The 19,589-nt window shown below is 46.8% G+C and overlaps 2 protein-coding genes across 3 annotated transcripts in view; both read left to right on the plus strand.

The window, feature by feature from the left end:
- The window catches only part of Prpsap1 (phosphoribosyl pyrophosphate synthetase associated protein 1), a 29,741-nt gene extending 19,772 nt beyond the window's left edge, over positions 1 to 9,969 (plus strand). For both annotated transcript variants that reach the window (XM_076870691.1, XM_076870692.1), the window contains 3 exons: positions 7,568 to 7,638; positions 8,395 to 8,541; positions 9,288 to 9,969. In XM_076870691.1, coding sequence (XP_076726806.1) covers positions 7,568 to 7,638; positions 8,395 to 8,541; positions 9,288 to 9,446 — 377 coding nt within the window. In that variant the 3' untranslated portion in view covers positions 9,447 to 9,969. The remainder of the gene's footprint in view (positions 1 to 7,567; positions 7,639 to 8,394; positions 8,542 to 9,287) is intronic.
- Positions 9,970 to 12,609: 2,640 nt separating this feature from the next.
- Positions 12,610 to 19,589, plus strand: part of Qrich2 (glutamine rich 2) — a 36,732-nt gene continuing 29,752 nt past the window's right edge. The window contains exons 1-4 of the mRNA XM_077110556.1: positions 12,610 to 13,107; positions 13,263 to 13,325; positions 14,784 to 14,843; positions 15,165 to 15,275. Coding sequence (XP_076966671.1) covers positions 12,610 to 13,107; positions 13,263 to 13,325; positions 14,784 to 14,843; positions 15,165 to 15,275 — 732 coding nt within the window. The remainder of the gene's footprint in view (positions 13,108 to 13,262; positions 13,326 to 14,783; positions 14,844 to 15,164; positions 15,276 to 19,589) is intronic.

The following is a 19,589-nucleotide window of genomic DNA, read 5'->3' on the forward strand; positions in this document are numbered from 1 at the left end:
AGAGCTGTGCTAAGCTCCACAGCTATCCCTGCAGGGACTTGTTTTCATCCTTCTGCAGACCAGGAAGCAGTCACATGGCCAGGACCAGCTGTGGGATGAGGCAGCTGGCTCCATGGGCCACATTTGCTTGTTTTTAGCTATTTGATTTTAGTTGTAGTTGGACACAATACCTTTATTTTATTTATTTTTATGTGGTGCCAAGGATCGAATCCAGGGCCTCACACATGCGAGGCGAGTGCTCCACCGCTGAGCCACAACCCGAGCCTCTTGTTTTTAGCTTTTTATTTCAGACATGAAAGAAAGGTAAAGAATGTAGATGTTCACCGTGCTCTCAGAGTCCCACACTTCACGTTTCTACACATATTTTTGTGTCATTTAAGAATGAGTTGCGGACGTAATGTTCCTTTATTGCTAAAGACTTCAGTATATATTTCCTAAATACTAAAGGCTCCGTTTCATCACCACAGTATAATTCTCAACTCAGGAAATGAATGCTGTTACAGTACTATTGTCTAATCCACAGGCTTTATTCAGGTTTCAAGAATGTCCTTTTAAACAAAAACAGGGGAAAAAAGAACTTTTTGGGGGCCAGGACCTAATCCAGGGTTGCACATGGCATTCAGTTGTCATTTCTCTTTAGCCTCAATCTGGAATGGCTCCTCCGTTCTTTGTCCCTTGTGATCTTGATGCTTTTGAACAGCACAGGCCAGTTATTTTGTAGGCTGCCCCTTAATTGGGCCATTTGTGTGCTCATGCCGAGATTCAAGTTGTGTGGTTTTGGCAGGAATGTCAGGAAGCACGTGATGCTCCATTGCTGGAGAGTTGATTTTGGTCATTTGATTAAGCCAGGTTTTCCCCTGGATGGCTGCTCTTTCTTCTCTTTGTAGTTAGTGGTGTCATAGGTTAAAATCTTGTAAATATCCTGTTTCCTGTTTATCCTCAAACTTAGCATCCAGTGAAGATTCTCACCTGAATCCATTATACTGTGATTATTGACAAGTGGTCTTTTCAAATTTTTAAGTATTTATTTTTTGAGATAGTGTCTGTTGCCCAGGCTGGTCTCCATCTTCTGGCTCAGGAGATCCTCTCTCTGCAGTCTTCTGTGTAGCTGGGCCCACAGGACCAGTGGTCCTGTTCCAAGTTCATTGTTCCTTCCACGTTTATCTGCTGGCATCCTAGTGTGGGCTTTCCTTTCTTCTCTGTTCGTTCATTTATTTGGAATGTGTGGGCTCATAGAATCCTCTTTAATTCAGTGGGTTATACTGTAATTTCTCTCCATGCTCAGAGTATCTTGGACTTGACCAAGGCCAACTCTTCAAGCTCCTCCTTTTAACATATTCATTGTTTTTCGATACTTCCTTATTTCCTGATATAACTGGATGCTCCACTTTCTTTTTTTTTTTTTTTTTTTTGTATCAGGGATTGAACTAAGGGCCACTCTACCACTGAGCCACATTCCCAGCCCTATTTTGTATTTTATTTAGAGACTGAATTGCTTAAAACCTCGTTTTTTTAAAAAAAATATTTATTTTGTAGTTATAGGTGGACACAATATCTTTATTTTATATTTATGTGGTGCTGAGGATCGAACCCGGTGCCTCATACATGGTAGGTGAGCACTCTACCTCTGAGCCACAACCCCAGCCCACACACCTGGTTTTTTGCTGAGGTTGGCTTTGAATTCATGATCTTTTGCCTCAGCCTCCGAGCCACTGGGATTTTCTGTGTGCACCACTGTGCCAGCCACTCCATGTTCTTGTACCTTCTTAGCCCTGGAATCAGCCCCTTCTCCAGGGATCTCCAGTTGCTTTGGTGGAGAAGGTGTTTAGAAGCGGCCTTGGGCTCCGTGTATACAAGTTCAGTTGCCAGGCACCGAGGCCCGTGACTCACCTGGTCTTAGGTCCATCATGAGTGATTGAGAATCATTCAGGGTAGCACCAAGAAGCAAAACAGCTGGGTTTGAGATGTTTGGATGGATGTCACTGTATTGAGGCATAAAGTACATTGAATTTGGAAGGCACAATTACACGTACAAGAAATAATGTTTTAAGCAGGGTCCGATGGCACATGCCTATAATATCAGCTACTTGGGAGGCTGAGGCAGGCGGATTACAAGTTTGAGGTCGGCTTCAGCAACTTAGCAAGACCTTGTCTCAAAATAAGATTTAGAAAGGGCTGGAGACATAGTTTGGTGGTGGAGAGTTTGCCTAGCATGTGCAAGTTTGGAAAGATTGTACATGTTGAGCATCCGTTGGACCCCTGTTCTAAGAATGTTGCTTTGTTAGGTTTGCTGTTGCCGGCATGTTCCCTTCCTGGTCCTCTTCATGAACTGTGGAAACGTTTTAGAAGAGTGCCTCCCTTCAGGGGGCGCTGGCATGCTTTCCCTGTAACTTGCACAGTTGCTGCAGGGCTATCTCCTGTGATTCCCCACTCACATAGTCCTTGCCAAGAGAATTCTGAAAAACCGATTTATTTATTTGTGCTGGGGATTGAATCCAGGACCTTGCACATGCTAGGCAAACTCTCACCACCAAACTATGTCTCCAGCCCTTTCTAAATCTTATTTTGAGACAAGGTCTTGCTAAGTTGCTGAAGCCGACCTTGTAATCCGCCTGCCTCAGCCTCCCAAGTAGCTGATATTATAGGCATGTGCCATTGCACCCTGCTTAAAACATTATTTCTCATACGTGTAATTGTGCCTTCCAAATTCAATGTACTTTATGCCTCAGTGGTTCACTTATTAATATACTGGAATGTTATGCCAAAGCAAGAAGAAAGCAAACACTTGCACTTGGGGTCTGCAGCTCTTAGGGAGATGTTTTAATTATGTTTCTCAAACTTGTTCATTAGAGCAGTAACTCTCAACCAGGGTCAATTTTGTCCCCAGAGGATGTTTTGCAATATTAGAAGCAGATTCTGTCTGTTACAGCAGGGGAGGTAGAGCACTGCTGCGTCCCCCTACCCCAAGTCTTTAGCCCAGAATGTCTGCAGTGCCAAGGTCAAGAAGCCCTGTTTCAGCAAAATGATTTATTAAAAGTTAAGTTGTAAATGAAGTAGTGGGACCTTGAAGTTCTTCCATTTTACAAAATAGACTTGCTGCCTCCCTGAGGATGGACAGGGAACAAGTTTGGAAAGATTGTAAGTTATATGTCAGTGCCTCTGCTAGAGATGGCTGGTGCTTTGCCACAGTGGTGCATGCCTGGCAGGAAGATCAAAAGTTCAAGGCGAGCCTCAGCAACTTAGAGACCCTGTCTCAGGATAAAAAGGACTGGGGATGTGGCTCAGTGGTTAAGAATCCCTGGATTCAGTCCCAGGTACAAAAAAAAGAAGAAAAAAATTAGGCATTTGGATAATAAAAAATGAGATGAAGTTACCTTTTATTGCTTGCTATTCCTGGGTTGTGGTGGTGGTTGTTATTTATTTTTTTAATTTTTTTTTTAGTTATAGATGGACACAATATCTTTATTTATTTTTATGTGGTGCTGAGGATTGAACCCAGTGCCTCAAACATGTGAGGTGGACACTCTACCACTGAGCTATAGCCCCAGCCTGTTGTTGTATTTTCTAGGGAAAGTTTTTCCTGAGTTTTTTTGTTTTTCTTTTATCCCAGGACTGGTGTCCCTGACCCACAGCAGGATATTTTGCAGTTGCCTGGGGCCAGGCTGAGAAGAGGTGCCCAGACTGTCAGCACTGGCCCTCAATCCTCCTTTGGTGTCCTGCTATGTCACATGTTAGAGGCAGCATCTTTTTGCATCCAACTTAGTTTTTGCCTGCTAAGGCTTCTTATTAGGTAAAGCAACTCCCAACTGCAAGATTGTACAATAATTCAGAAAACCATTCAAAGACCAGATTATTACAGTAAAACATCATCTTTTTCCTAGACACGTGTACATCTATAGGTGGCTCATTCAGCCAAGATCGTTCCCAAGAAACAATCTATAGGATCAACGCACTATTGCCTATGTCTTAAAGGGCCAGAAACAAATACAACCAAAAAACGTAATGTTGGACAAATAGAGGATCCCCGAACCATGGCCGACAGATGGGAAACCTTTAAAACAGACCAGATAGGGGCAAAATCTCCCCCACCAAGTTCCCAACTCTCCCTTAACATGACTCCTACACCAATGGTATCACGGATGTCCCCATGAAGGGACCAGATGCTCCCACAAAGGGGAACCAGAAGTGTAGAATTAAGGGTCTCAGTGTGTATACTGGAGGAACTTACCAAATGGCCAAGGTGTCACCACTTCACTGCGTACAATTTCCTTTTTCTCAAAGTAGACCAAAATGGAGCAATCCTGACAGTGCAGGGAAGGAAGGCCAGAGTTCCCCAAGGGGAGCAGCTGCTGGGAGTCCCTCAGTCCCTCCCTTTATTTACAGGAATAGCTTCCGGGGTTTGACTGGAGGCACACCTGCTGGTCTCTTCTAATCAGCTCCCAAAAAGTTGCCTTATATCCTCAGCATGGAAGTGCAGTTGCTTGGAATGCTAGGCTGGTCCAAGAAAGTTGGAGTAGAGGTTGCTCTCTGGTCCCATCTGGGTTGCCAGAATTTGCAGCCTAAAGCTCAGTCCCTGTCTCCAATGCCAATCAATGCCAATTTAAAATAAAAATGCTCACCATCTCTAGCAGTCAGAAAAATGCAAATCAAAACCACCCTAAGATACCATCTCACTCCAGTAAGATTGGCAGCCATTATGAAGTCAAACAACAAGAAGTGCTGGCGAGGATGTAGGGAAAAAGATACTCTTCTACATTGCTGGTGGGACTGCAAATTAGTGCGGCCAATTTGGAAAGCAGGACGTGGTTTTGAGAGAAAGGAAAAAGAAGGCTTATTGCTTTGTTAGCAAAAGAGAAACTCGGGGCCTGCTATCCCAAAGGCTGTGACTCTCCCCCATCCTGAGGGACAGAGGTTTTTAAAGGAACTCTTCAAGGGTTACGTTCCAATTCCAGGTGTGCTCTGGTAGGGGGTCCCAGGGCACTCTGTTTGCTTGTTGGGATTCACTTGTTGATTTGGGAGATATTCACTTCCTAGGTCCTCAGCAGGCATCTCCTTCCTGTAGTGGGTGTGCTAAAGGGCAATTAACTAGGGGAAGAAAAGATAACACTGTCTCCCTAATCTTTTTAGGGAGGAGGAAAAGGGGAGAAGAGAGGAAAATCATTCTTTAAAAAAATAAGTCTTGGGTTGGGGATGTGGCTCAAGAGGTAGCGTGCTCGCCTGGCATGCGCGGGGCATGCAGGGCGCTGGGTTCAATCCTCAGCACCACATAAAAATAAAGATGTTGTGTCCACCGAAAACTAAAAAATAAATATTGAAAGAATTTCTCTCTCCCTCTTTAAAATAAATAAACAAATACATAAGTCTTCCAGCGATGAGGGCTGTATTTAGAAGGTGAAGGGACCACTGTTAAACCCCAGTCTCGCTCCTCCAGGCAGGAGGGAAGTGGTGTGGATGAGTTGTGCCTTGGAGGAAGGGCTCCATCCTTTTGTAACTAAGGACTCCTATAAATGAAGCCATTGTTTTATTTGGAAAATGCTGATTTTAAAAGCGGAATGCAGTTTCCTACTCTTATTGTAAAAACGTTGGAAGCCTTTGAAGATGTTGTATCCTGGCTAACAGAGTTTCTGGCCTCAGTGATTTGGTATAGCTCAGTTTTATTCTGAGACCATCGGGTTCTGCCTGACACGATTCAGGAGGAGAGCAGACTCTTAAGCGTAACTGGTCTCAGGTCCCTTCACTTCCACCTTCAGCGTGGACTTGTGGAGGGCGTGCTCTCCATGTTTCCTCCTGGGTGAGCCTTATGAATTGTTGACCTTAACCGCCTGTGGTGAGGTGTGTGTCAGTTCCTGTCCTTAGGACAGGCAATCTCTGTTTTTGAGAAGACATCAAATTATGTGTTCATTTTTGTCCAGATACGTAAGAGGAAGGCGTCTATGGGGAGAAGGGCCCTCTCCAGCCTGGGCAGGCTCCACCAGCCCAACCTGGGTTTCCATTTCACACCAGCAGTGTTTGTGGGGAGGGAGGATTTTAGAAAGTAAACACAAACTGTGACCTGTTTTCTATCAAACTGAGCCAAATTGCTGATGATTTGATTAGCGTCATCTGCTTTTATCTTTTTCTGTTAATTCAAAGAAAAATGTTCAAGAAAAGTTACCACATCTCTGTGAAGCAGGTAGGTCAGCATAACCACTTGTCCAAATGGCTTAATTTAAAGGGAGAACTGGTGCTGTGGTTTCTCTTGAGATGGTCTGAACCTTACCTTTGAAAGCTGGAACCCTGGGAAGTTGCCCTGATGCTGGTGGCTCCCACCCTCCCTCCTCAGGAGGTGTGCACAGAGCCTTCTTCACTGCTCAGTACAAGACTTTCCCATGTTTTCAGGAGGACTGCAAACTAGACACCAGCTCAGCTGCTTCAAATATAAACAAATGGGGCTTCAGACAAAACTTCCAACAAAATAAACAGGGCTGGGCATGTAGATCAGTGGTGGAAAACCCCTGGGTTCCACCCCTAGTGCCACGAGAAAAAGAGGGAAAAATCGTTGCTGAAATAGAAAGTCAGGAAATAACTATTAAAATTTGTTAGTAAAACAGTGCTCAGTTTCAGCTCAGCCTTTTTCCGTAAGCTGAGCCTGTGGGTAAGAATCAGCTGGAATTGATTGTTAATCACTAAACTGTGTAGTCACCCTGAATTGGGTTCTTTCCTCTCCTCCACTACTACTTTAATAAGTATTTCAGAACAATAAAAAGCTTCCCTAAAGAACAGAATACTCAGTTGTTCTTCTGTGACTTTCCGCACCCCCCTTCAGTTCCCTCACTTCCTCTTGAAGGTGATTCCATTTTTGTTTCTCTGTCCTGCGGTTGCCTTTTGTACACTCATGGCCTCTTCCAGATGCAGGTTCTATAGTCAGATAAGATGAGGGGCTTGTAATGACTGTCTTGAGGTTCCTGATTTTCAGGAAAGTCATTGTGTGAGTGGTGCCAGTCACTTGATGAGGCTAAATAATCAAAACAAGGTGACACAGAAATCAAAGGCGGTTAAGCCGCCTCTCCACCTGGAGGCCTTTCCCTGGGTGTCCCACAGGGTGGCACTTACTGGGAGCACTGGATTCTTCTCAGTGATGCTGCTTCTCTGCGCTGTGAAATCCCACTCCTCTGCTCTCCAGCTCTCCACTGTGTTGTGCCCTATGTGGCCACAGTCACAGGCTGTGAGCTCTTGAGACCAGGCTAGTCTTAACTGAGAACTGGGTTTTATATTGATTATGTGTTGAAATGATGACATTTTGGATATACTGAGTAAAATAAAATCATTAGTTTCACCTGTTTTTACTTTTGATGAGGCGACTAGGAATTTTAAGCTACATTGCAGGCTTGCCTTCTACTTGTTTGGGTCTTCGCTGTTCTCAACTGTTTCTGAGACTCCAGGCTGGTGGTGGGGGGAGTCTGCATGGGTGGTTGTCATCGTCATCTGTGCTCTGGTTTTTGCCCCACTCCCAGGGATGAGGTTGGGATTGCTTAGTTATCTAGAAACACACAACTAACAAGTCTTGTGATCTGTTTTGTTTTGCTAGTGATGATGGCCAAAGAGAAGCCGCCAATCACCGTAGTTGGGGATGTTGGAGGACGCATCGCTATTATAGTGGTACGGTGACCTGTGGCCGTCCTTGGTGCATGGGTGACACTGCTGGCATTCAGCCAGGAGGTGTCCTCTTCTGGGTTGTACTTCCAGTGCAGCGCTGGATTCAGTGGGTCTGTCCATCCTTTCTCACCCAACTCCTTTAGGAGAAGTAGCAGCGGTAGTTGAACAGGGATTAGAACATGACCCTTAGGTGTAAAGGAGCATGGTTCCTCCTGCTCAGCACTGCAGCCTCACCTCGGGGCCCCAGTTCCCCTGGGGCAGCCGCCTCATCCTCCTTACACTTTGAGACCATGTGATGAACTGGCGATGCACTGTTCCCTTGTCACTGTTGAGAAGAGAGCCCCAGTTCCCCTGCACGCTGCATTCTGACGTGTTGGCTCTTAGCTCCAAGTTTCTTTGCTGGCAAGAGGTTCACCTGTCATTACGGTAGCTCACTTTATTCTATTTTCCTGATGTGTCACTTTTTCCTAGAAGAAAAAAAAGTGGGACACTGGCTCTGTGGGATGAATCAGGAATTTGAAAACAGAGAAGGAGCCTTGGCAGTCCTCAGCTTGAGCTCTCCTGTCACACGTACTTGACTGGAAGATTTCACCACTTTCTGCCAGTCATGCGAGGTGCTGCTGAAGTGTTCCTCTTGCCATCTCTGACTCAGGCCCAGACTTGGAAATCCTCCAGAACCAACTGCAGAAAAGAGCAGGGAGCTGTGTGTCCATAGATAGGAGCAGAGGCCATTTCCTTACACTAACACTGTTCTCACAGGATGACATTATTGATGACGTGGAAAGCTTTGTTGCCGCTGCAGAGATCCTGAAAGAGAGGGGCGCTTACAAGATCTATGTCATGGCCACACATGGCATCCTGTCTGCAGATGCCCCCCGCCTGATTGAGGAGTCCTCCATTGACGAGGTATGTCTATTTCTGAAGGACTAGGACAGGGCTGGAGTAGGACTCGGTGATAGAGCTCTGGCCTGACATGCACGAGGCCCTGGGTCCATCCCTGGCACCATGAAACTAGCTTGAGTCAAGATCTGCTGCTGTAGTTTCTGTGAATAAGAAGATGACCCAGTCAGTGTTAAGTTGCTTCATCCCTCTAGAGTACCTATGAAACAGTACTTTTTTGCTGACTAGCAGCCTTGTTGGGGTAGAAACATATTTAAGAATATATGCCTATTTGCATAAATGTTTGTTTCAGTTTTTTAATATGATTTGACACTGAAATGGCATTTGAGACTTGAATTTGTCCCTGATAATAGGAAAGTTTTGCACAATGCCGGGGCTCCCTGTATAGAGACTGTGACATTCCCAGGGGCCTGAGTCTTATTTTCTGAGCCATGTAAGCTTTCCTTGTGGAAACTTGGTTAACTTTAGTTTGTAAAAACTGTATTGAGGGGGCTGGGATTGGCTCAGCAGCAGAGTGTTTGCCTCGCACATGTGAGGCACTGGGTTTGGTCCTCAGCACTACATAAAATGGATAAATAAAATAATGGTATCGTGTCCAGTAAAACTAAGAAAAAATTAAAAACATGCTCAGTAGAATGAAGTTTTGTAGCTTAGAACTTGGCTTGTGGGTACTGAATGCTAGATACTTTTCTGAGTAACCATTTTAGAGCACACACATTTGGTAACTTTATTTTCTGCTGCTGTATGACTAGGTGGTGGTGACAAACACTGTCCCTCATGAGGTCCAGAAGCTGCAGTGTCCCAAGATAAAGACTGTGGATATCAGTTTGATTCTTTCTGAAGCAATTCGGAGAATCCACAATGGAGAGTCCATGGCCTACCTTTTCCGAAACATCACAGTGGATGACTAGCTTTCATGGTGGCCCTGGCCCTGGAACTCCCAAGGAAAACATACCAAGCAGTGCCGGCAGCTGTGAACATAGTGTGTCCTTGCAGGGAGGACAGGACGTGGTGTGGAGTTAGCTAGTCTCTCCAAGATCTGTGGAAAAGGGGCCTTAAGTAGTGGAGACGGAACTACCGTAAGTGGATGACAGCCGCTCTCTGAGGAGTCTCCTTGATACTGAAGAGGAGTTCAAGGCCGATGAAGTCTTAGCTCTGTAGTGTTCCTTCAGTTGTCTCAGCTTTGGGGCGCAGTGTGAGTTTGACCTTGGTCGGGAGCTGAGTCCCTGGCACCATCTCTCTCCAGTTCTCTCCCTAGTCAAGTTTGCAGAAGCCTTTTATAGAGAATCCTCTTTTTTTCAGAATCTGCTGTGCCTGCTGCCCCTGCACAGTGGAGCACTGTGTCATTGCTCCTCTCCAGATGTTAGGTTGGAGAGGAGCAGCCTGCCCCTGGGTATCTGCGTTGCTAAGTTGCAAATAAAAGATTTTATTGTCTCTCTGGTCTTGTCCCTGCTCTGCAGAGCTCCCTGTTTCCTGCCTGGGTGGTGACTCACTTCTGTCTCAACTGTTCAGATGACAGTGGATACAAAATGAGGGGTGTTGGGGGTCCAGAGCCTAGAGGACTTTATGTGGTGCTGAGGATCAAACCCAGTGCCTCACATGTGCGAGGCAAACACTCTGCAGATTCCATCTCCTTCCTAAGCCTTGAAGTTGAATCCTTGTTAAAATCTAAACGAGAAATAGAATGAACTGTCTTTCCTTTGTGATAGATGATGCCCCATAGATTGTGTTCTTAGGACTGCCATGGCCCTGCTGCCTTGCTGTCCTGCCGTCCTGCCTTCTAAACTGCATCACTACTCCAAGTTCTTGTCACCTTTGTCAGGAGGCGGTCACTGCAAGCTCCTATAGCTTGTCATGCCTTCAAGCTGCTCCAGCCCAGAACCTTGTCACAGGAAGGAGGACTTGGCTGGGAAATGAGCTGGAATTGCTAATTGGCTCTGTGAGGCCTCAGGGAAGATTCTTTTATTTGTACAATTGTATTTCTCTACAGGAAAGTTTCCTTAACTTTATCCCTTTCCTAATGACAAAGTCCCCAACCCACATTTGCTTTTTTAAGCACAAATAAGTTCCCTTCTTTTGAGCAAAGGACAGTCATTAAAGTAATTAGCATGGAGGTAGGGAAGAGCCAGTGGGCTGCTGGGGGGAGACCTGGCTCTTACTAGTCAAGGGTAGGCAGATGATGGCCCCTTCCGGGTCTCTGCCTTCAGTTGTGAAAAAGGAGACTTGGGGTTAAAAACTAAGGTCCTTTTTGAGTCAAATTCCACTTCTATCTCCAGTTAACATTTTTTTCTTTCCCTGTATTCAATGGTAGAGATTTCCAAATCTACTTATTTAGCAAAGGTAATTAGTAAAATAGATCATAGTTTCTAGAACTAGAAAATGCTACTCTGACCCTTGGTGTGTTTTGTTTTGTTTGGGGTACCAGGGCTTGAACCTGGGGGGCACTTAACCATTGAGCCACATCAGCCCTATTTTGTATTTTATTTAGAGACAGGGTCTCACTGAGTTGCTTAGTGCCTCACTGTTGCTGAGGCTGGCTTTGAACTTGCAATCCTCTTGTCTCAGCCTCCCAAGCAGCTGGGATTACAGGCATGCACCATCTTGCTTGACTGTTAGTTTTAATGTGCCTTAGCAAGATACTGAGAGAAGAGGTGTAGCTTGTGGTAGATTACTTGCCTGACATGTAGGAGAGTTCAGGTTCAATCCCTACCACTAGAGAGAAAAAAGATACTAAACCTCAGGGGCTTAACAGTGAGCTTTTGAGGACACTTCAGTTCTGATTATAGCTAGTGTAATTGTATCTGCTAACATTCTGAAAAATTCCTGAAGTTGCAGATAAGCATGTGGACCTACTGGTCCTGCTGTGTACCACAACCCCCGGTGCAGCCCACACTTGTTCCTAAGGCTTTAACTTTGTGATCTGGCCTTAAGTTTTCAAGGTAACAGTGTAAATGTACAAAAGATTACAAAGAGATTCTTAGGTTTGTCAACCATTGGGGGCTGGGCTGTTCACTAGATACTGGGAACATGGGGTGCTGAAATTGTTCAAAAACTGTCAACTCAGACTAACTGCAAATTTGAGTTGGTATGGTTGAAGGATGTGGTGTACACACTGCCATAGGCTTCCTTTAGCCTTACTGCAGGTAAAATCTTGTCTTCTGGAAGAAACTGGCATGGGATTTGCATCAGATTTGCCTGGTCCTAATGAACTTGTGGTGCTGGCACTTGACCATCTAGATGAAGCTTGTCTTGAGATGTTAAGCGGCAGAGAAAGTCTGCCACCTAGCGGATAACTGGAACCGCCTGAGCAGTGGGTAATTTCCAGGTCGCCTTTTGGTTTCACAAAATGGAACTGCGCCCACAGGGCCAAAGCTCAGGATTGCATCCTGTGGCCCTACCGTGGGCGGTGGAACGGCGATTGGTGGTACAAAGCAAAGCGTGGTGCTACTATTCCCTTTAAATCTTTCGGGTTTTAACGATCCCTCAAGAACAAGTGGGGGGACTTTCTAGGTTAGGGGGATGGACAGAACCTAATTGAGCCTTAGGCCACCCCACACCCCGTCCCCAGACTTGGTGTCATACACATGGCTTGGGGCCGCCCACGCACCTTTCCTCGGAACACTTACATGGAATAAAAAAATAGTGGTGCCTTGGGGTATGCGAATGCTGCCTCCCCGTGGGCTCCCCTTGGGCTTGGGGGAGTCTGAGCAGCGCCCCGCCCCCCAGACTCGTCGGGCCTGTTCTTACACGGAACCCTTGGGCGCGCGGAGCGGGGGTGGGGCCGTGGAGAACCAGGCGTCCGCGTTCCTAACGGCCGCCGCTGGCCTGGGCCAAGCAAGGGAGCGAAGCGGGCTGGAGCTTGGAGGCCGGAGACCCGACAGGGAGGGCCGCCGGCCTCACCCCGCCCAGAGGCGGTGGGGCGCGGACTGTGGGAGGCCAGGTGCGCACCTTTGACTGCGGGGGCGGCCCAGGCGCCTTGCAGGACCGAAAAGTCTCTGGAGGCGAGGCGAGCAGTGAGGGGACTCAAGTCGCCCACACCCACGTACCCGCGCCCGGCTCCCGTTAGGACGCACGATGCCGCCCGCAATTCCAGCAACCAAGGTCTCCCTCCGGGAGTTGGCCGACCTGGCCATCGGCACCCCGGAGGTGGGCGCGGTCAACTTCACCGTCCTGCACACGCTCATCTTGGCCATACTCAAGAACCTCGGCATCCTAGAGACTCTTATCGACCTCCAGACCTTGTCCCCGGAGGCAGGCCGCTCACTGGAGTCCCTCCGGGGCTCCTTTAGCACTCAGTTCCCGCCCGGGGCCAAAGAGAAACGCAGAGGTATGAGCAGGTCCTTCTCCCTGGCGCTGGAGAACCAGGTGCAGGACCTCACCAAGCAGCTCAAGACCATGGACGGCAGGGTGGAGGACATCACCACCCACTTGCAGTTCATCACTTCCAAGGTCAGCGCACAACAGTTGGCCATCCCAGAGTGGCTGGAGGAGATGGACATGCCAACCTTGGACACAGCTCAGATAAGGTCTGGGAAGGTCCTGAAGGACACCGTGGGAAGCAGCACCCCCAAGGTCAGTGTGCAGACGTGCAGACCCTCTGTCCCTCCAGACTGCCCTCAGCCTGTGGGAGCTAAGCCCTGAGCTGCCACAGAGAGGGAGAGGGCCAATCCAGGGTCACCAGGCCTGGGTGCAGCTTGTTCCCACCAGGCCCATGCTATTCCTTGCAGGTCATGCGCGTGCTCCAGGACGTGGTGGAAGATGTGAAGAACCTGAAAGAAGCCTACAAAATGGTGTCTCCTGAGTTTAGGCCTCAGGTGAATGTGCTTGGGGACTACACCTTAGAGCAGAGTGGCCTCTTCCCCAGTTTTTCCTCCCTTAGCCTTGTTTCCGGAGATCACCTACCCCTTATCAGGCACCCACAGTGTCTGGACTGACCCAGCAGGGTCAACATCTCAACTATGCTTAGAGCCTATTTCCATTTCCCTTGAATAAAGAACCGTGGTGCACACATGTAATCCCAGTAACTTGGGAGGCTGAGGCAGGATGATTGCAAGTTCAAAGCCAGCTAAACAATTTAGTGAGACAGAACGTCCCTGGGTTCCATCCCCAGTATTGCTAAATTAATTGATATTAAATAATCAGGTGGCAGGCATTGAAGACCAAAGGCCAGTGCACAGAAGGGGAGGTGGGAGGAGGAGTTAGACAACAATGTCTTGGTTACAGACAGGAGCTGCAGCATGTGGGATCAGTCAGTTTCAGTTGGACTTCCAGGTTTCTGGAGGGTGAAGTATACGTAAATGCTTCAGCATAGCCTGTATCTGATGCACGGTAAGAAACACCCAGCAATTCTGACAAAGGTGATAACAGACACATGCTCTTATTTCAAGGCATGTGTCAGGTTGTGGATAGTGGACCTGGAGAGAAGGCGGAGCAATTGGGAAGAAAGCCTGGGGGAGACTGGAAGAGAAATGGGAAGGCCAGAAAGGCTGGAGGAAGCCAAACCCCCAGGGCTGCCTGGCATTGCTGCCATCCTACACACCAGCACCGGCCCGGGGAGCCCAGCACACTCATCTTTGCTTTAAGAACCATCTGCTCTTCTTTCACATTTTTGATTGGTACATTATGGTTGTACATAATGGGGTTTGCTGTTACATACTCATACATGCACACAATGTAACAATATAATTTGGCCAATGTCTTTCCCCATTATTTCCCCTCCTTCCTCTCTCTCTCTCTCTGCTTTTTAAACTTTCAAATCCAATGTGTTTGTTTCTTTTTGTTTTGATCCTGGAGGTGGCACAAGTTATATGGTGCAACTTACTCTTTAGCAGTTTGCTTGGATTCCCTTGAGGATTCTTGTCAGCCAACATATGCCTCCGAGGTTTCTGGTCCTTGCTCCTTGTGAGGCAAGGTGGACCTCTTGCTGCAGTGCTGGAAGGCTTTGCTAGAGGGTCGCATGAGATGAACCAGGATCAGTGGTTCCCTCCCCTTCACTGGCACTAACTCTTGGCATGATGTCTCACAGTACCACCCTCAGTGCTGTCTACTTCCCTTCCTCTGTTGGTTGGGGAAAGACCTGGAAGCTTGGCCTTACTGACCAGGCAAAAAATCAGGTAGAAACTAGAAACCCTCTTTTGTTCTAAGAGCCACTGAGTGTGTGTGAGTGTGTCTGTGTGTGCATGTGTGTGCACACACGTAGGGGCGCCAGGAGAGCTGCCTGATGCTCCTTCTCTGAACTCTGTCTCCAGGAAGTCCTCCACCGAATTGAAGACCTTGAGAAGCAAATCAAAGATCGAGATGAAGTCCTGGTAATATGAGCGAGCTCTGGGGAAAAGGCTCTCTGGGCTGGGGGCTGTCCTCAGCCTGGCTTCACTCTAGGACTGGGCCCCACTCCCCCAGAGCAGGGTGGTGCCCCTGGATTGAGGGGGAAATCCTTTCCATCCCTGACCATCAATTGGGAACTCACAAGGGACAAAGAACTGGCTGCCCAAGACTGGTTGGTCACTTGAAGGATGGTGAATTCTTCCTGGGGCTAGGGCTGTGGATGGACCCACACATCCTGTTCCTAAGCCGTCCGTCCTACGATTAAACCTGGGGTATGTGTGTAAGTGTACTATTGTTATTGTCAGGAACAAATAAACTGGAAACTGGGTTCCGTTCCTGGTGCAGAAGAAGCCACTATGGTCACCTGGGAAGAGCTGGAGCAAGCCATCACTGACGGCTGGAAAGGCTCACAAATGGTGAAAAACTGGGGTCCCTGGTGGTGGTCTTGGGTGTGGCTCCCCAGAACCTCTCTTTGTACCAAGAATGGGATTCTGCTGTGTTCATGTCTATCCTTTATTTCACAAGTTCCCTATTATAGACAAATATTTTCCTCAATTTTATAAGGAGTGCTCCCAGGTGACATATGTGTGAAGAGCGTAAATTCCTAGAAATGGAAATGTGCCTTTGAGTTTGGCTGACTATTGCCAGATTGTCTTCCATGGGTGTTGTTCCAGCCTAGATTCCCTAGATTCCCACGAGCGACATAGGAGAGAACTTATTTCATGACACCCCCACCCCCACCCCATGTGTCAGTCGATGTTTGGAACTTTGCCAATGGGTTAGGTAGAAACAGTACCCACCTGATTTTCATAGCTTTTGTAGTTTTTTGAGCTGTCCTGAATTGCACAAGTCCCTTCACTGTTCATGGAACAGGGTGACCAACCCTGGAAATAATACCCTTGCAGGAGGCCCCTTGCTGATGGTGACTTCTGCATATGGGCATGTGGCCATCTGTTCTGGTTCTATGCACAGGAAGACCAAATCATTTTCAAACCCTCAACCTTTCTTCACCTGGATATTTTCAAACAGCCCCCGCAGACCAGGATCAGCTACTCCTTTGGTCTCCATGCTCTCTGTCCCCCAACTCTGCAAGTGGTCTCCTCAAACCAGATCCCCTGAGGTACCCACAGAAGTGAGTGAAGCAGGAGCCTTTTGGCGCCTCCCAGTGGCCACCTAGGGAATACCAAATACCATCTGGATGCCCCAGGCATCCTGCCAATCTCCAAGACTGTTTTCTGAGTTCCTTGCCCATCCTCAGAGGAAACAGCTTTAGAAAGAGTTGCCAGAGGGAGCTGGGAATGTGGCTCTGTTGTGGAGCAGTTTCCTGGTATGCATGAGGTCCTGGGTTTTATCCCCAGCACCAAAAAAAAAAAAAAAAAAGTAAATGGAGTTCCTTGGAAAAAGGTGGCTTTTTAAAATTTTTTTTATTTTAAAGAAACTGTCTCAAAAATTTAAAAAGGACCAGAAATGTAGCCCAGTGGTAGAGCCCCTGGGCTCAATCCCCAGTACCACAAAGAAATAAAGTTGAAGCTTTATCACACGGGTACCACTACCATGTTGCTTTAGCAAGCAACGCATTTCCTCAGGGTGACAGCAGAGGTCACCCCCAAGACTTAAGCGTAATTATACACCTTCAGAGATTTTTACTTTTTCAGAGACAAGGAAACATCCATTTTTGTCTTTTGTTTTGTTACTACGGATGGAACCTAAGGGCACTTAACCACTGATCCACATCTCCAATACCACTCCCCACCCTTTTTTTTGAGACAGAGTCTCACTAAATTGCTGAGGCTGTCCTTGAACTTGTGATCCTCCTGCCTCAACATCTTGAGTTGCTGGGATCACAGGCATGTCCCACTGTACCCAGCCAAGAGTATATTGTAATGGCAGCTGGGCAGTTCTTCATGACTTTGTGTACCACAGGATGATGGTGATGATAAGGTGATGCTCCTTCTCCACTTCCTACATTTTTCTTCATGATAAGAAAGAATAAGAGTTACTGGGCTGGGTGTGGTGGTGCACACCTGTAATCCCAGCAACTTGGGAGGCCAAGGCAGAAGGATCACAATTTTGAGGCCAGCCTCAGCAATTTAGTGAGGACCTAAGCAATTTAGTGAGATCCTGTCTCAAAATAAAAATTGCTGAGGATGTGGCTTAGTGCTTCAGTGTCCCAGTTTCAATACCCAGTGACAAAAAAAAAAAAAAAAATCTTATTGAAACTAGGAAAATCCAACCCCAGAGCATAGTCAATACCTGCTTAATAAAGGTCTGAACGTATAGTCAGTGCAGAGCCCTTGCCTGGCATATGCAAGGCCCTGGATGTGACCCAGCACCACAAAACCAAATAAAACAACCTGTTTTTAAGATGAGACCAAGCTTCTTCAGTTTCCTGTAACCAATACAATAAATCCAGATGACAGTGACTCAGTCCTGAGGGAGAGGTCACAATTGTTTGATCATCTTCCAGCCACCCTTTTACCAGGTCCCACGACCTGGAGCCAAGTGCTCCCTTGCAGAAATGGTATGCCTGAGGTAAGGATGTCTTCTCTATGAAGCTCTGGTGGCCTGACAGGCAAAAATAGGGAGTCATGTTCACAGCCTCTGTGGAGGACAAGGCCACAGAAAAAGTTTAACACCATGGACAAGTTTAAAATGGCCAGAAATGACATTGTTCTTTTTAATCATCTTGAGAAATCCAAAGTCCAAATTTCCCAGGTGCTTGAAGGCAAAAACTGGAAGGCAGGACAGACAAAGGTGGGCACTGGGGCTGGCTGGGACTTTGCCTTCCAGGACTTGCCAGATATGAGCTACTAGATTGTAAAGTAATATTTCCACATTAACAGAGTCAAGATCTTGAGTAAAACCACCTATTGTGTATTTTGAGAATATCGAGGATTTGGGAGCTTATAAATGGGTGTAGTTGGAAGTGTGATTCCTGAAGCAGGGAATTAGGTGAGGAAATGTTTATTTTGGACCAATGTTTCAAGTCAAATTGTATTTATCCTAAGTCCATCCTTCTCTGTCCACCTCCTGGATTGGGATCAACATTTGGATATCTCCAGCTTTGGAACCCAAAGCCCAGTGGAGGAATTCAGAAAGGTGCTTCATAAAATTAACTTGATCTTAACTGGGCAAAACGAATACATCTGATGTCATGGCACCTCCCAGGAAAACAGAAATAAGAATTTTGTATTGTACTGCGGTCACGGAAATAGCAGGTTGTCCGGGCTGGAGTCTTTGTTAAAACAGTCAGGATGCAGCCCCAGTGTGGGAGGGACAGCTAGACACATTCAGGCTTGGGGAGCGTCACACATCCTAATTGCTCAGGAGCCCCCAGCCTAACAGGTGAACAGAGAAAGAGGGCTCTGGAGAAATGTATCTCAGTTTAGACCAGACTACACCCACTGACTCTAAGATGAACATTGGTGGAACCAGGATGTGTCTTAAGAGTTGGTGGCATTTCATCATTAATTGGAACTGTTTTCTCTTTCCTGTTGGTACCTAAAATAATGGTGCTTTAAAAAATATTATCATCATAGACTTAGTGGAACAGAGATGGCAGGGAGAGATGAGAGATGGGTTAGAAGGTGAGACAGACAGCATTAATGTTCTAGGTGGAAGGTGCCTGCTGTTTCTGACTCTGCATCCTTGACGTGGAGTGCCAGGGGAAGGGACTGAACCGCAGAAGGTGTTTCTGGTCTCCAGGATTCCTTTCCTGGAAGAGCCTGTACAGTTGTTGATTGTTCATTTGGATACTTAAAGGACAAGTCTCAAGAGTGGTCTGCATTCGGTCATCAGCACTTGCCCCCAGTGTCCTCAGAAATGAAATGGTCTCATCTGATGCCCTTAATAAGAACTGAACCAGCTCCTCTAGGACCTCATTCCCACCCCCACCCCCACCCCCCCCAATCTCTGGAGCTGTTACACCTATTTTTCCAGGATTTCAAAGTGTTCTATAGAACCGTGACTTTGGTTTTAGTCACTGGATGTGGGACGGCTGAGTAATAGCTCCAAGGATGTCTGTCATAATCCACAGAACCTGGACATGCCACCTGCCATGGCAAAGGGACTTTGCAGATGTGGTGAAGGGAAAGATGTTGAGGGTAGGAGATTCTCCTGGTCATGAAGGGAGTCCAGTGATATCATCACCAGGGTCTTTATAAGAAGGAAGCAGAAGGAGATAGCCCTATAGGAGAGAAGGTGATATGGCCAAAGCCAAGGACCACTGGCAACTGTTAGAAGCTGAAAGAGGATTTTCCCCTGGAGCCTCTGGAAGGAACCAGCCCTATTGACCGGCACCTTGACTTTTGCTAGTCAAGTTGGACTTCTGACCTCCAGAATGATAACATTTTTATGTTGTTTTAAGCCACCAAGTTTGTGGGTCCTTTGTTACAGCAGCTGTAGGATACTCATACATACCTTATCCTCCAGAGGCAGTATATACAGTGTACCTGAATTTTTTGCTGCCATTTTCCTGCTATTTTTGTTTCTGAAATTTGGATGAAAACCTGGACACAGTCTGCCACACCTGCTTCTGGAGTGTTTTTCTGACACTGGTAATGTGTTGGGTGTCTCTGAAAGGTTTACTTTTGAAAGTCTTTCCATGCTGCCATTTCCTTTCTGCTTTATTTGCAGTAATTGGTTTGTAGCCTTTCTAAGGCCTTTTAGGTATTTTCTACACCCCCTTTCACTTCTTCTTTAATCCATGGTATATTTGGAAATCTGCATTT

Source organism: Callospermophilus lateralis, chromosome 11, assembly GCF_048772815.1.
Source record: "Callospermophilus lateralis isolate mCalLat2 chromosome 11, mCalLat2.hap1, whole genome shotgun sequence".
NCBI classification, from domain to species: Eukaryota; Metazoa; Chordata; class Mammalia; order Rodentia; family Sciuridae; genus Callospermophilus; species Callospermophilus lateralis.